General features: G+C 32.8%; 1 protein-coding gene across 1 annotated transcript; it reads left to right on the forward strand.

Moving 5' to 3' along the window:
- Window positions 1–1,483: 1,483 nt before the first annotated feature.
- LOC132714464 (proteasome subunit alpha type-7-like) lies at window positions 1,484–13,062 on the forward strand. Its single transcript, XM_060697361.1, has 6 exons — window positions 1,484–1,646; window positions 9,446–9,580; window positions 10,656–10,751; window positions 11,273–11,389; window positions 11,931–12,043; window positions 12,574–13,062. Exons 1-6 carry the CDS (start codon window positions 1,545–1,547, stop codon window positions 12,707–12,709), a joined length of 699 nt encoding a protein of 232 aa, XP_060553344.1. The 5' UTR covers window positions 1,484–1,544; the 3' UTR covers window positions 12,710–13,062.

A 13,062-nucleotide genomic window follows, 5' to 3' on the forward strand; every position in this document is an offset into this window, starting at 1 on the left:
TCAGTATTTTCAAATAAGAAACTTGGGCATAATATTTCTTTTACAATAGGTAGGCCTGTAAAGGAAAGTGATTCAACACGTAAATATGGAAGTGTTTATTGTTGTGTAATATGACATGCTCTCTCATTCACTCTAGTCACGTGGGTTTAACTCAGTGTAGACTTGTCTCTTTGATAACAGTTTGATGAAATGCTTTGGCATGTAAAAATATGCTTTATGTTTAGAATTAAACTTATGTACAATGTATAGTCAATGGTCTTCTGGTGATAACCGACAATCGAACATCCAGACAATAGTACAATTATAATCATGCTCTGCAATGTATCAAATTTGTTAACCGGGGTTATGTACAATTAACTTGTTCATGATATTATAATGTTGTATTTGTATTATATATATTTAAAAAAATGACTGAATTTAACTGATCATGAGTGTCACATGGCTGATAATGGGATTGCAGCCCGGGGCCATAAAGTTCATAATCATAATTGGCTCGTTAAACACGAGCACATGCAAAATTTGTAACAATGACTCCACATTCTACGTCACCAAAACAGCTAGCTTTAAAGATAAAGTAGGTTTTCAGCGCGGATTGCTTGATTTTAAGATTACAACTATTTAAGTGTAATTTGTGTTATCGCAGTTTTTTTATTAAAGATAAAATTACAAAAGAAATAAAGTACATTAAAAAACATGATTTTAGTTGACTTGCAAGTTTGTATATACGTAAGGGAAGTAGCTCTGTATTTAAATCTACATGATACTCCTGATACAACTTGAAGGCACTTGTCAGGAAACGTATGTCAGGAAAAGTATATTAAAAGCAGTTAAGTGTGATGTTAAAATGATAAATGTTGACAAATAACATTTAAAAAAATGGGACTGGATATAATAATCTGCCCATCATCCCACATGAATAATGCCCACAAGGTAAAGGGTTAACTCGGCCCTATACCAACTCGGCACGGGTCAACTTGGCACAGGTCAACTCGGCCCTCTATTAAAAACCTTTTTGGATATTAATTGTTTAGATTGTTTAGTTTTAAAAAATTTTAAGGAGTAAATTACTATAAAAGTATTCAGAGGTTCGATCACTAACAAATAGAGAATGAAAAAGTTGGCAGTGTAATGTACATGTGCGTATTGTTTGAAATTATGTTTGTTATATAGGCCCCTATGTTAAATATTGATCCATAAATAAAGTTTGTAGATTTCTCTACAAATTCACATATCAATACAATTTGGTACTTTCACCAATAAAACTTCAATATCCTTGAGTCGGTAACTGTGAAAATGTTAAACAATGAAAGTTACAAGGGCTTTAGCCTACGACCTTCATAGTCAATTCCTACGCATTTGAACTCCAAGACGAGTGTTAAATAGCCGATTATAAATAGGTCACTAAGACAAATAATATTCCTTAAAGTTGTTTCTTAATACTTGCAGCGCTTTGATTTTTATACTTTGTGGTATTCAACCTTGAATTGCTGAAGGGACAGAACTCTTAGAACATTTCCGGTGCCGGTAAACAAAAAGTTTTCATCATGACTGCTAGATACGACCGTGCAATTACTGTTTTTTCCCCAGACGGGCATTTATTTCAAGTTGAATACGCACAAGAAGCTGTAAAGAAAGGATCTACAGCGGTATGATACGTTTAGAATTAGCTAAAACTACGAACAATTATTTTGATTTTCTGCATTGTCACAAGTGGGTGGGGTAATGACAACTATAATGATAATTATTATCGCGGATCTTAATACAAAATATATAGTTAATGGTAGCTTAATATCTTCAGCGTACTAGTTTAGATACTATGACATGACGTGAACGCTGTAGACAGACCTGTAGGGAAAGTCCACCAATAATCGTGCCAGGAATCTGACACGCTCTTAATTTTAAATTATAATTCATCAAACATGCCATAACTTAGCTTAAGGTCTTCAGCGTACCCGTTTATATACAATGACATGACGTGACCGCTGAAGACAACCCCGTAGGAAAAGTCCACCAATAATCGTGCCAGGAATCTGACAGGCTCGTATTCATTCATCGAACATGCCATGAAGTAAAGTGAAGCATACCTTGATAATACTATATGATATGAAATTAGGTGCTACTTATGGTGCGGAAAGCTCTTATGAATTATGATTTGAGCATGACATGTTTAGTGTAGATGTAAACCAGATATTTCTTTCAGGTATTTTGTACCGTAAACAAAACAAATAAAGTAGCGGTGTTCAACCTATCGTCGGAGCGCTCGGAATATTCCGAAAATCTCCGAATGTAAAGGGGGACCACTGCGCATGCATCGGCGTTTGGAAAATCCCGTCCGCCATTTTTAGCTTGACTATATGAAGTATATGGAGAGCTATTCTACTTGCCCCGGCGTCGGCGTCTGCGTCCAGATTTCAGATTAAAGTTTTGGTGCAGTAAAATATTTTTCACTATAACTTTGTCATTTCTTACTGTATCAACTTCAAACTTCAAATATATGTTCCTTATCATCAACCACATCTTATGTAACAAGGTTCATAACTCTAGCACCAATATTTTCAGATTTATCTCCCCTTGAACTTAGAATTTTCCTTAAAAAATACTATTTTTTACTGTAACTTCTTTATTTCTTAAGGGATCACCCTCATACTTCAAATATATGTACCTTATCATCATCCCCATCTTATTTGACAAGGTTCGTAACTCTAGCACAAATAATTTCAGATTTATCTCCCCTTGAACTTAGAATTTTCCTTAAAAAATATTATTTTTTACTGTAACTTATTTATTTCTAAAGGGATCAACTTCATACTTCAAATATATGTACCTTATCATCATCCATATCTTATGTGACAAGGTTCATAACTCTAGCACCAATATTGCAAGAATTATCTCCCCATAAATTTAGATTTTTATACCCCCACCACAAAATGTGGGGGGGCTATAATGGATTCGCTTTGTCGTGTCGGTCGGTCAGTCGGTCGGTCCGTCCGTCTCCATTTTCGTGTCCGCTCTATAACTCCTATACCACTTGAAGGATTTTCTTCAAACTTGGCTCAAATGTTCACCTCAGCAAGGGGATGTGCAGAACCCATGTTGCCCATGTGTCAGCTGAAGGTCAAGGTCACAATTGAAGGTCAAATATCAAACACAATCATATATTAGACAGTATGTCGTGTCCGCTCTGTAGGTCCTACAATAATTGAAAGATTTTCTTCAAACTTGGCTAAAATGTTCACCTCAACAAGGGGATGTGCAGAACTCATGTTGCCCATGTGTCATTTTAAGGTCAAGGCCACAATTGAAGGTCAAATATCAAACAATCAAATATTACACAATATGTCATGTCCGCTCTGTATGTCCTACACTAATTGAAAGATTTTCTTCAAACTTGGCTCAAATGTTCATTTCAACAATGGGATGTGCAGAACCCATGTTGCTCATGTGTCAGCTCAAGATCAAGGTCACAATTGAAGGTCAAATATCAAACAATCAAATATTACACTGTATGTCGTGTCCGCTCTGTAAGTCCTACACTTATGGAAAGATTTTCTTCAAACTTGGCTCAAATGTTCACCTCAACAAGGTTATGTGCAGAACCCATGTCACTCTTTTGCCGGCTTCAGGTCAAGGTCACACTTGAAGGTCAAAAATTGACTTAGAAAATGTTCTTTAATTTTAACATATATCTGAATATTTCTGAATCTAGGAAAGGTATTTGCTTGAAACTTAAAATATAAATGAAGTGTCACAATTAAGATATGCTGGTCAAGTTTCATAACTCTGTATTGCATTTTAACAAAGTTATGCCCCTTTTTAATCTTCAAATTTACATACAATCACATATTAGACAATATGTTGTGTCCGCTCTATAAATCCTATACTAATGGAAGAATTTTCTTCAAACTTTTCTCAAATGTTCACCTAAACAAGGTTATGTGCAGAATCTATGTCACCTTTGTGCAGACTAAAGGTCAAGGTCAGACTTGAAGGTCAAAAATTGACTTAGAAAATGTTCTTAGATTAAAACATGTTCTTGAATATTTCGGAAACTAGCATAGGTATTTGCTTGAAACTTAAAAGATATATGAGGTGTCACAATTACAATATGCAGGTCAAGTTTCATAACTCTGTATTGGATTTTGACAAAGTTATGCCCCTTTTTAAAGTCTTTAAATTTACATACAATCAATACTAGACAATATGTTGTGTCCGCTCTATAAATTCTATACTAATGGAAGGATTCTTCTTCAAACTTTACTCAAATGTTCACTCCAATTGGGCGATGTGCAGAACTCATCTTACCCTTGTGCCAGCTGAAGTTCAAGGCCACACTTGAAGGTCAAAAATTGACTTATAAAAAGTTTAGTATATTGGGAAAATGAAAGGTTATTTGTAACTGTTTCGAACATGATTTGATAATAGATATTTTTACTATTACCTGTACAATTAGTCTTTTTTTCACCAGAGATAATTTCTTTTTATGTATTTGTGTCACTTAAGTTATTCCCTTAACCACCTTTCCAAGTTGTCTTCTGTCAAGGACATTGGTGGGGGTATGAATCGCATTCAGCGATAGTTCTAGTTTTATTAGAAAAATGTTATTTTTTACTATAACTTTTTTAGTTTTAAAGGTATCTACTTCAAATACTTATTCCTTATCATCAATTACATTTTATGTGACAATGTTCATAACTCTTGAAGCAATTTTCACAGCTTTATCTCTCTTTGAACTTAGGATTTTCTTTAAGAAATATTATAAGTTTTTTACTTTTTAAGGTATCTACTTCAAACTTCAAATATATATTTCTTATCATAACACACATGTTGTGTGACAAGGTTCATAACTCTAGCGTGACTATTTCTAGAATTATTTCCCTTGATCTTGGAATTTATGTTAACAAATGTTATTTTTTTACTATAACTTAATACATAATAATACATAATTGATTTTTCTTTCATAGTTTTGTCCTCCTTACCGCGTCCAGTATTTTATTAGTCGAGCTTGGCTGTCTCCTGTGACAGCTCTTGTTTGTTAATCTCTAATCACAGTTGTTGTTTTAATGTTATATTTAATGTGCTAATTTATCAAAAAGGATATGGTAAAGTAACTTTCTATATTTATAATCGTTACTTTAGTTCTTATCAATGGAATGCATGTTTACTTTCTGATTTTGCACATAATTCTCTCACCGGAAGTGTTATTTAGCAGACGCTAGCAATAGTCTAAATTATGTAGACGCTCATTAAAAGCGCTTTGATATCTATATTTAGCTCAAAAGGATTTCAAAATGGCGGCGCCCAGTTAACTAAGGATTTTTTCACACCTCATTAGGTATAGGATATATATCTTTTTGAAATTTTCATTTACTTTTAATTTGATTTCATTTGAATTGATACACGTCATACATGTTATCTAAAAGCACTACAGCCCTCACGGGGCTTTGGCCCCGCTCGGACTTTCCGCGTATAATCTGTTGATAAGCCAAGGATGGACAAGTAAAAATCTTATTACGAACATGAACTACCTAATAGTTTCCGGCAGGTAAAAATTTCGGCACTTGGCCGCCATATTTCCAAAATGTTTGACCACGTGATTACGAGGTTGACCTTTAGGAACCCATGTGCTTCCAATATTTTTATAAATTTCATTTTTTTAATGTTTTTTTTGTTTTACCATAAAATGCACAAGAATTGATTGGGTCCAGTGTATTTGCAAGTGAAAGATAAATCAACTTAGGCCTAAAAAAAAAAAATTGTTTTGTTAGGGTAACATGCTCTCAAGGAATAGGTAGGGTAGGTCGGATTTTCTTTTCTTTTTTTTTTTTATTCACCAGGACTGTATATTGACATTTGCTATTTTGTGCCTCCCGGGTGGCACAAATACATCCCTTCTATGTTTTCAAAAGACATTTTAGGTGTAACAATCTTAAACTCTCGGCGTTCTGCCGTTTGGTGAAGGTCACACGCCGTTTTACAAATATTGACGATGTGATCCTCCATTTTGTAACTAAGAGCGGCGATAAAACCTGTACTGTACCGTACCTCAATAATACTTTTATATTTTATATAATAATTTTTTTTTTTTTTTTTTTTGGACACGAAAGAAACGGTAGGGTCGGCGTATATTATTAGGTAGGGTTGGGTGACCCAAACAAAACAATTTTTTATGCATATAGTGTTACCCTGTTCCGTCATTCCGTCCTTCCGTCATTCTGTCATTCCGTCATCATCAGTTTCCGTTCATTATCTTAAGAACGGTTGCACACATTCAACTCAAATTTGACATATGGATATGTCATGAGAAAATACAGGTCAAGTTCGAATTTGGTCATGGTTCGATGATTTTTGGCAGAGTTATGCCCCTTTTACTTTGAAAATAATATGAAATTTCAGTTTCCGTTCATTATCTCCCCAATGGTACAACACATTCAACTCAAACTTGACATATGGATATGTCATGAGAAAATACAGGTCAAGATCGAATTTGGTCATGGTTTGATGATTTTTGGCAGAGTTATGCCCCTTTTACTTTGAAAATAATATGAAATTTCAGTTTCCGTTCATTATCTCCCCAACGGTACAACACATTCAACTCAAACTTGACATATGGATATGTAATGAGAAAATACAGGTCAAGTTCGAATTTGGTCATGGTTTGATGATTTTTGGCAGAGTTATGCCCCTTTTACTTTGAAAATAATATGAAATTTTCAGTTTCCGTTCATTATCTCCCCAACGGAACAACACATTCAACTCAAACTTGACATATGGATATGTCATGAGAAAATACAGGTCATGTTCGAATTTTGTCATGGTTCGATGATTTTTGGCAGAGTTATGCACCTTTTACTTTGAAAATAATATGAAATTTTCAGTTTCCGTTCATTTTTCTCCTCAAAGGTACAACACATTCAACTCAAACTTGACATATGGATATGTCATGAAAAAAATACAGGTCAAGTTTGAATTTGGTCATGGTTAGATGATTTTTGGCAGAGTTATGCCCCTTTTACTTTGAAAACAATATGAAATTTTCAGTTTCCGTTCATTATCTCCCCAAAGGTACAACACATTCAACTCAAACTTGACATATGGATGCGTCAAAGGAATGCGCAGGTCAAGTTCAAATTTGGTCATGGTTCAATGATTTTTGGCAGAGTAATGCCCCTTTCACTTTGAAAGTAATATGAAATTTTCAGTTTCCGTTTATTATCTCCCCAATGGTACAACACATTCAACTCAAATTTGACATATGGATATGTTTTTGAAATGCCCAGGCCAAGTTCGAATTTGGTCATGGTTCAATGATTTTTGGCAGAGTAATGCCCCTTTCACTTTGAAAATAATATGAAATTTACAGTTTCTGTTCATTATCTACCCAACAGTGTTACATATTCAACTTAAATTTGACATATGGATATGTCAAAGGAATGGGCAGGTCAAGTTGGAATTTGGTCATGGTTTGATGATTTTTTGGCAGAGTTATGTCCCTTTCACTTTGAAAATAATATAGATACATCTTAGGAATAAGCAGTTTAAATTTGATTTTGGTCGTGGATGTTGGAAAAATTTTGAACTTTCAGTTTCAGCACTCATACTTTTAGCCATTATTTTGGCTACAAATATGCAATATGCTATTTTTAAAAGGTTAAGACTGAATAATTTCAGTGCCTTGAACATTGTATGAAAATGGTTTGTGTTAACATTGAAAAGTTTTAAGGGCTTTGAAATTAAAATGAAAAAAATAATAAATGCACCATCTGAAAATTTGGCTGCATGCGGGGGCATCCGTGGCATGATGACACATTTCTAGTTTTTTTAGGCCTTATGTTATTCTGGTTAGGTTTCGTAACGGGTCTAATCCAAAACTTTAATGCCGCATCAGATGAAAAACAAAAATGTTAAATAGCGGCTTATAAAGTTTTGGAAGCCAGAACTAGCCATAACTGATAATATAAGTGAAGCATATCTTGATAAAACTATGTATAATCTATTGATGAGCCAAGGATGGACGTATAAAAAACTTAATAGGAACATAAGCTACCTAATAGTTTCGACAGGTAAAAATTTTAGGACTTGGCTGCCATATTGCCAAAATGTTTGACCACCTGATTACGAGATTGACCTTTACGGGTTAATTTTGTGCGGACAGGTGAGAAAACAGAACCCCTGTGCTTCCAACTTTTTAATAAATTACTTTTAAAAATATTGGAAAAGGTGATTTACTGACTTCTGTATTCAATATAATTTTATTTAAGTAGATCTACTAAAAAATGAATAAAAACAGTATTTTGAATTATAAATATTGAAACCATGTCAACAAATATGTTCTAAATTTCTAAATATAGTACACGACTCTCATACGAGGTCTCGCATAGCTCTTAAATGTCGGCATAATTGATGTTTCACAGTTAAATAAGCAATTTTGATGACGTTATTAATATTTTGATACTTTAAATGGTATAGAACAATATTAAAATGTTATTAATAATATTTTGATACTTTAAATGGTATAGAACAATATTAAAATAATTGTTTTATCTCGAAATGCACAAAAATTAATTGGGACAAGTTTATTTTTAAATGAAAATATAGTTAAATCAACATATGTTAATTCTGGTAGGTTACTAACGGGTCTTAATCCAAAACTTTTAATTGGATCAGAATGAAAAAAAAAATGTTAAAAAGCGGCTTTAAATAAAAAATTTTGGAAGCAGAACTAAGTTTATTGGAAGATGCCCTTGCTTGACAATTTTCCAGCACTAAATAGTAGTTTCCAATTTCTTTTTTATAGTCCCCAAATATAGGTAAAAATTATTCTCTAAGCTTAAAATAAGCAAAAAAGAAAGTGATGTTCTGTGAATTCCAGACATTTTACTTCCAAGACATTTCACTATTGAAACATTTCACTCCCAAGCAATCACACCTAGACGTTTCACTCTCACTTTGTCAATGGTACAGCCGTTTCATTCCCAATTATTTGTTTCAGATGTTTGACAGAACAAACCAAGCTCAGATTTATAGTTTTTCATTTTTTCATTTTAAAGGGTTTGTGACTTTGGAGAAAATGATAACTTTAAAAGATACAACAGAACCTGCTTAAAGTCTTGAAAATTCCACTTGTCGGGACAACCTGGGCAGTAGTGAGTACAAAGAATTGATTTTGCCGCCCCTGTTGTTACATGTTCTAAAAGTGGCAGCCTACTGTTTAGAATATTTGCATTTTCCATACTTGCTGAAGCCTTGTAGTTCTCACATATAGTAAAAGCAAATTGACAAATATTGTCAAGAAAATGAAGTTGTCAGAGTGCTTTAAAATCAATGGGACTTGCAGGGCTTCAGTTTATGTGAACATTTACTATTGGCAGCCCTGTATTAAAATTTACATGAATCGGACTATTGAAATGACTTAAAACATGTACATCTTAATTGTTAAAATTTTCAGGTCGGTGTTCGTGGCAAGGATATTGTTGTTCTTGGAGTTGAAAAGAAAGCTGTTGCTAAATTACAGGAGGATAGAACTGTTAGAAAAATAGCTTTGTTAGATGACCATGTTGCTCTTGCATTTGCAGGTAAGAATGTGTAATTACTTCTTTTTTTCAACAATGCCATACAATGCATGTTTTTATATGATTATTAAAGGAACTTAGTTATTCTTAGCTTAATTATACTTCCTACAGTTTTTATGCACTCGCTTGAAAAGTGGGAGCATACTGTGATTGGGTCAGCCTGTCTGTTCATTGCCATGACCACAACCTTGCTTCACCAATTACCAGAGAAATCTTTGACCTACAGTAGATTTAAATTTGATGTGTAGGTTGGTCATGAATAGAAGAATTATGACCTCTATTAATATTGTGGTCAAATAGAAATTGATATTGAGGTCATTTGGTTAATAATGTTACAGATGCATGAACTGAGTTAAGAACAAAAGTTTCATTAGTCATAGGTTTGTGAATTCTTTAGTAATAATATTAAAGTCAAGACAACAGATTAAGGTCTGTACATGTACTTCTCAATCTGTCATGTTTCGTTACAAAGTAATGTCTTGTTTTTAACTTTGTGATTTCTGATAATGTTTATGTACAACCTGACATAACTAGTTATGAATAAATGTTCAAAAAGTCTATTTCAGCTTTAATTGACATATTGTAGTTTTAACTCTAAGAAGATATTGACTTAGACATGATGATAACAAAAGGCCGTCTGACATTTCAGCTCTCCTTTAATTGGGATTGAGTAGAAATTATGATCATAACAAACATTGTAGCGATATTGTATATCTGATCTAAGTTAATTTTCCTTAAACTACATTTGTATTAGACTACTTCATGCGATTTTTATGTGCCAAAAGTAAAGGAAATAGTATATTCTTTTGATTCAGGAAATATCTTTAAGTCTGATTATTAAAAAAAAATGTGCCCGGGGTGTCCTAACCATTTGGGTTAGGGATTTACAAACCTTGGAAAATATTATTTCATCTCTCATTATCAACCAATGAAGCTTTACATACAACTTAACTATTAATTTTTTAAAAAATTAGCTACATGCAGGGTTTTTCTGAATCATATCCATTTTTAAGAAAATTTTTATAAAAATATCCCTTTGTTTTGATTGTATCTTTTTTTGTTTAATATCTTTTCTAATTACCTGAGTCATTTTCATTAATAGAGCAAAAAGAAGTCAGAGTCACAATAAAGGAAATCCTTTTACTAAGAAAAATAACCAGATATATAGCACAACTTAAACAGGTACATACAGTATAGAAGTTTATTTATTGTATGTTAAATAGTCTAATTTAAAACCTTGCAAGGAAGGTCAAAACAGGCTATCCTGCATTCTTAGGTTCCTTAACTTTTTCTTGTACAAATTTCTATACCATTCTTATTTTTTTTTTTTTCAAGTTTTGTGAGCTACATGGGCTCCTCCACTACCAGTGGGAAAGTTCAAAGTTTGTCACATGACTTAAACAAATACTGAAATCTAAATAAACAACAACAAAATAATGAAATAACAAAAAGTTGTTAGAAACTGTACACTATTTTTAGTATGAAAAAGAAGTGTTAATTTGTTTGTTGTTCAAATCTCTGTTACAATGAATTTTCCCACAGAAGTTTTTAATTTGTTTCGTAATGAATTTCTCACAGAACCACATCTGATAAGTAAATTAGAGAAAAATAGAAATAACAATATCATTTCATTATTCAAAACATCAGTGTACATACTGTTTAAAAGAAAGATACTGTTTAATATATAAAATATGTTATTTCAGAAATATACACAGAGTAATGGAAGACGTCCATTTGGTTTATCTGCATTGTTAATAGGTTATGATGATGGTCCACATCTATATCAGACTGATCCCTCAGGAACATACCATGAATGGAAGGTAAAACAAATAAAATTTCTTTCATAACTCTTCCTTTAGGAGTGATTGTGTCAACTGCATATGAGCAGCATCATGACAAAACCAACATAATGGGTTTGCGACCAGCATGGATCCAGACCAGCCTGCGCATCCGCGCAGTCTGATCAGGATCCATGCTGTTCACTTACAAACCCTATAACAAGTAGAGAAACAGATAGCGAACAGCCTGGATCCTGTTCAGACTGCGCGGATGCGCAGGCTGGTCTGGATCCATGCTGGTCGCAAACCCATTATGTTGGTTTTGTTGTGACACGGCTCATATACCCAATAAACTGTCCCATGTGACAAATGCAATCAAGATCATATGGCATTTTCTGCAATATTAGCTATTCAGACATATTTTAAAATTTCCCCTAAATACATGTATGATTAATAGTTTTGGCTCAATTGTATAATAAAATTGATTGGTAATAGTTAAATAAAAGTTTACTAACATTAGGTTATAATTCAAAATTTCAAAGCAAATTCTTTTTCAAGAAGTTCCTTGTTGATCTTTTGATAGGCAAATGCTATTGGAAGGAGTGCAAAGACAGTGAGAGAATTCCTAGAGAAACATTACACTGACGAAGTAGCAGGAGATGATAAAGAGTGTATCAAACTTACATTAAAAAGCCTGCTTTAGGAATTTTGACGACTGGTGAAAAAATTGGGGGAATTAGGCTATTAAAAAGAGAGGACAACCAAAAAAGGGTAAGGTAAAAAAATTTAAAGGATTTTTATAAAAAGGGGGCCATAAAATTGCTAAGGGAATTTAAAAACCCTTTTTAATGCTTTTTGGTAAAATGAAACATAGTCTTAGTTATCAATTTAATATAACAGCCTGCCAGCCATTTCTTTATAGTTCTGCTATCTAGGTAACATTATTATTTCATTTAATAGTGTTTGCTTTAAATTTTAAAAAAAGCCTTTGTTTTGATTTTAACTGTTGGTTAAAAAAGATGATAGAAATATGAATAGTGTTTGAGCCTTTGGTATACAGAATTAGGAGTGAAATATGTCTATAAGAAGGTTCAAGGTTGATACAAAAAGCCAGTTTAGTTATTCATTTGTCATTTACAAGTATATAAAGTAAATAACTGAACTTCTATTTTTGAAACAAAATACATGTTCTATTAAGTTTATTGTATTTAATGTATTTATAAAAGTTTGCTCCAGATAAGAAAACACCATCAAATATTTGTTATATTTCAGATGATAGATTCTGATGAGATAGACAAATATCTAGCTGAGATAGAGAAAGAGAAGGAAGAAGAGGCTGAGAAGAAAAAGGCCAAGAAATAGTTCATGTGTTCTTTCATTTTTCTCTCATTTCTTACCATGAATCATCACATTAGTGCTAAACAACAGAAAAACAACAACAAATGACAGTTTAAGACAAATATATATGACAGTGTCTTTAGTTAACTTATTCTTTATCACACAAAAAGTTATACTTGAAGATATTCATTCTTGTGGGCACAAAATATTGTTTTCAAATTACATGTGGTCTATAATATTCAAAGTTGGGTGAATGTAGTCAAAAAGTTCATTAGTAAAATGCATTTGTCACAATAATTTTGATTTTCATTATAAATACTGTGATTATATGAACAAATGATGCCAGGTTTACAAGTTTAAACCTATGTTTTTTTGTT

This window comes from Ruditapes philippinarum, unplaced genomic scaffold, assembly GCF_026571515.1.
Source record: "Ruditapes philippinarum isolate M1 unplaced genomic scaffold, ASM2657151v2 ctg12_1_1_1_1, whole genome shotgun sequence".
NCBI classification, from domain to species: domain Eukaryota; kingdom Metazoa; phylum Mollusca; class Bivalvia; order Venerida; family Veneridae; genus Ruditapes; species Ruditapes philippinarum.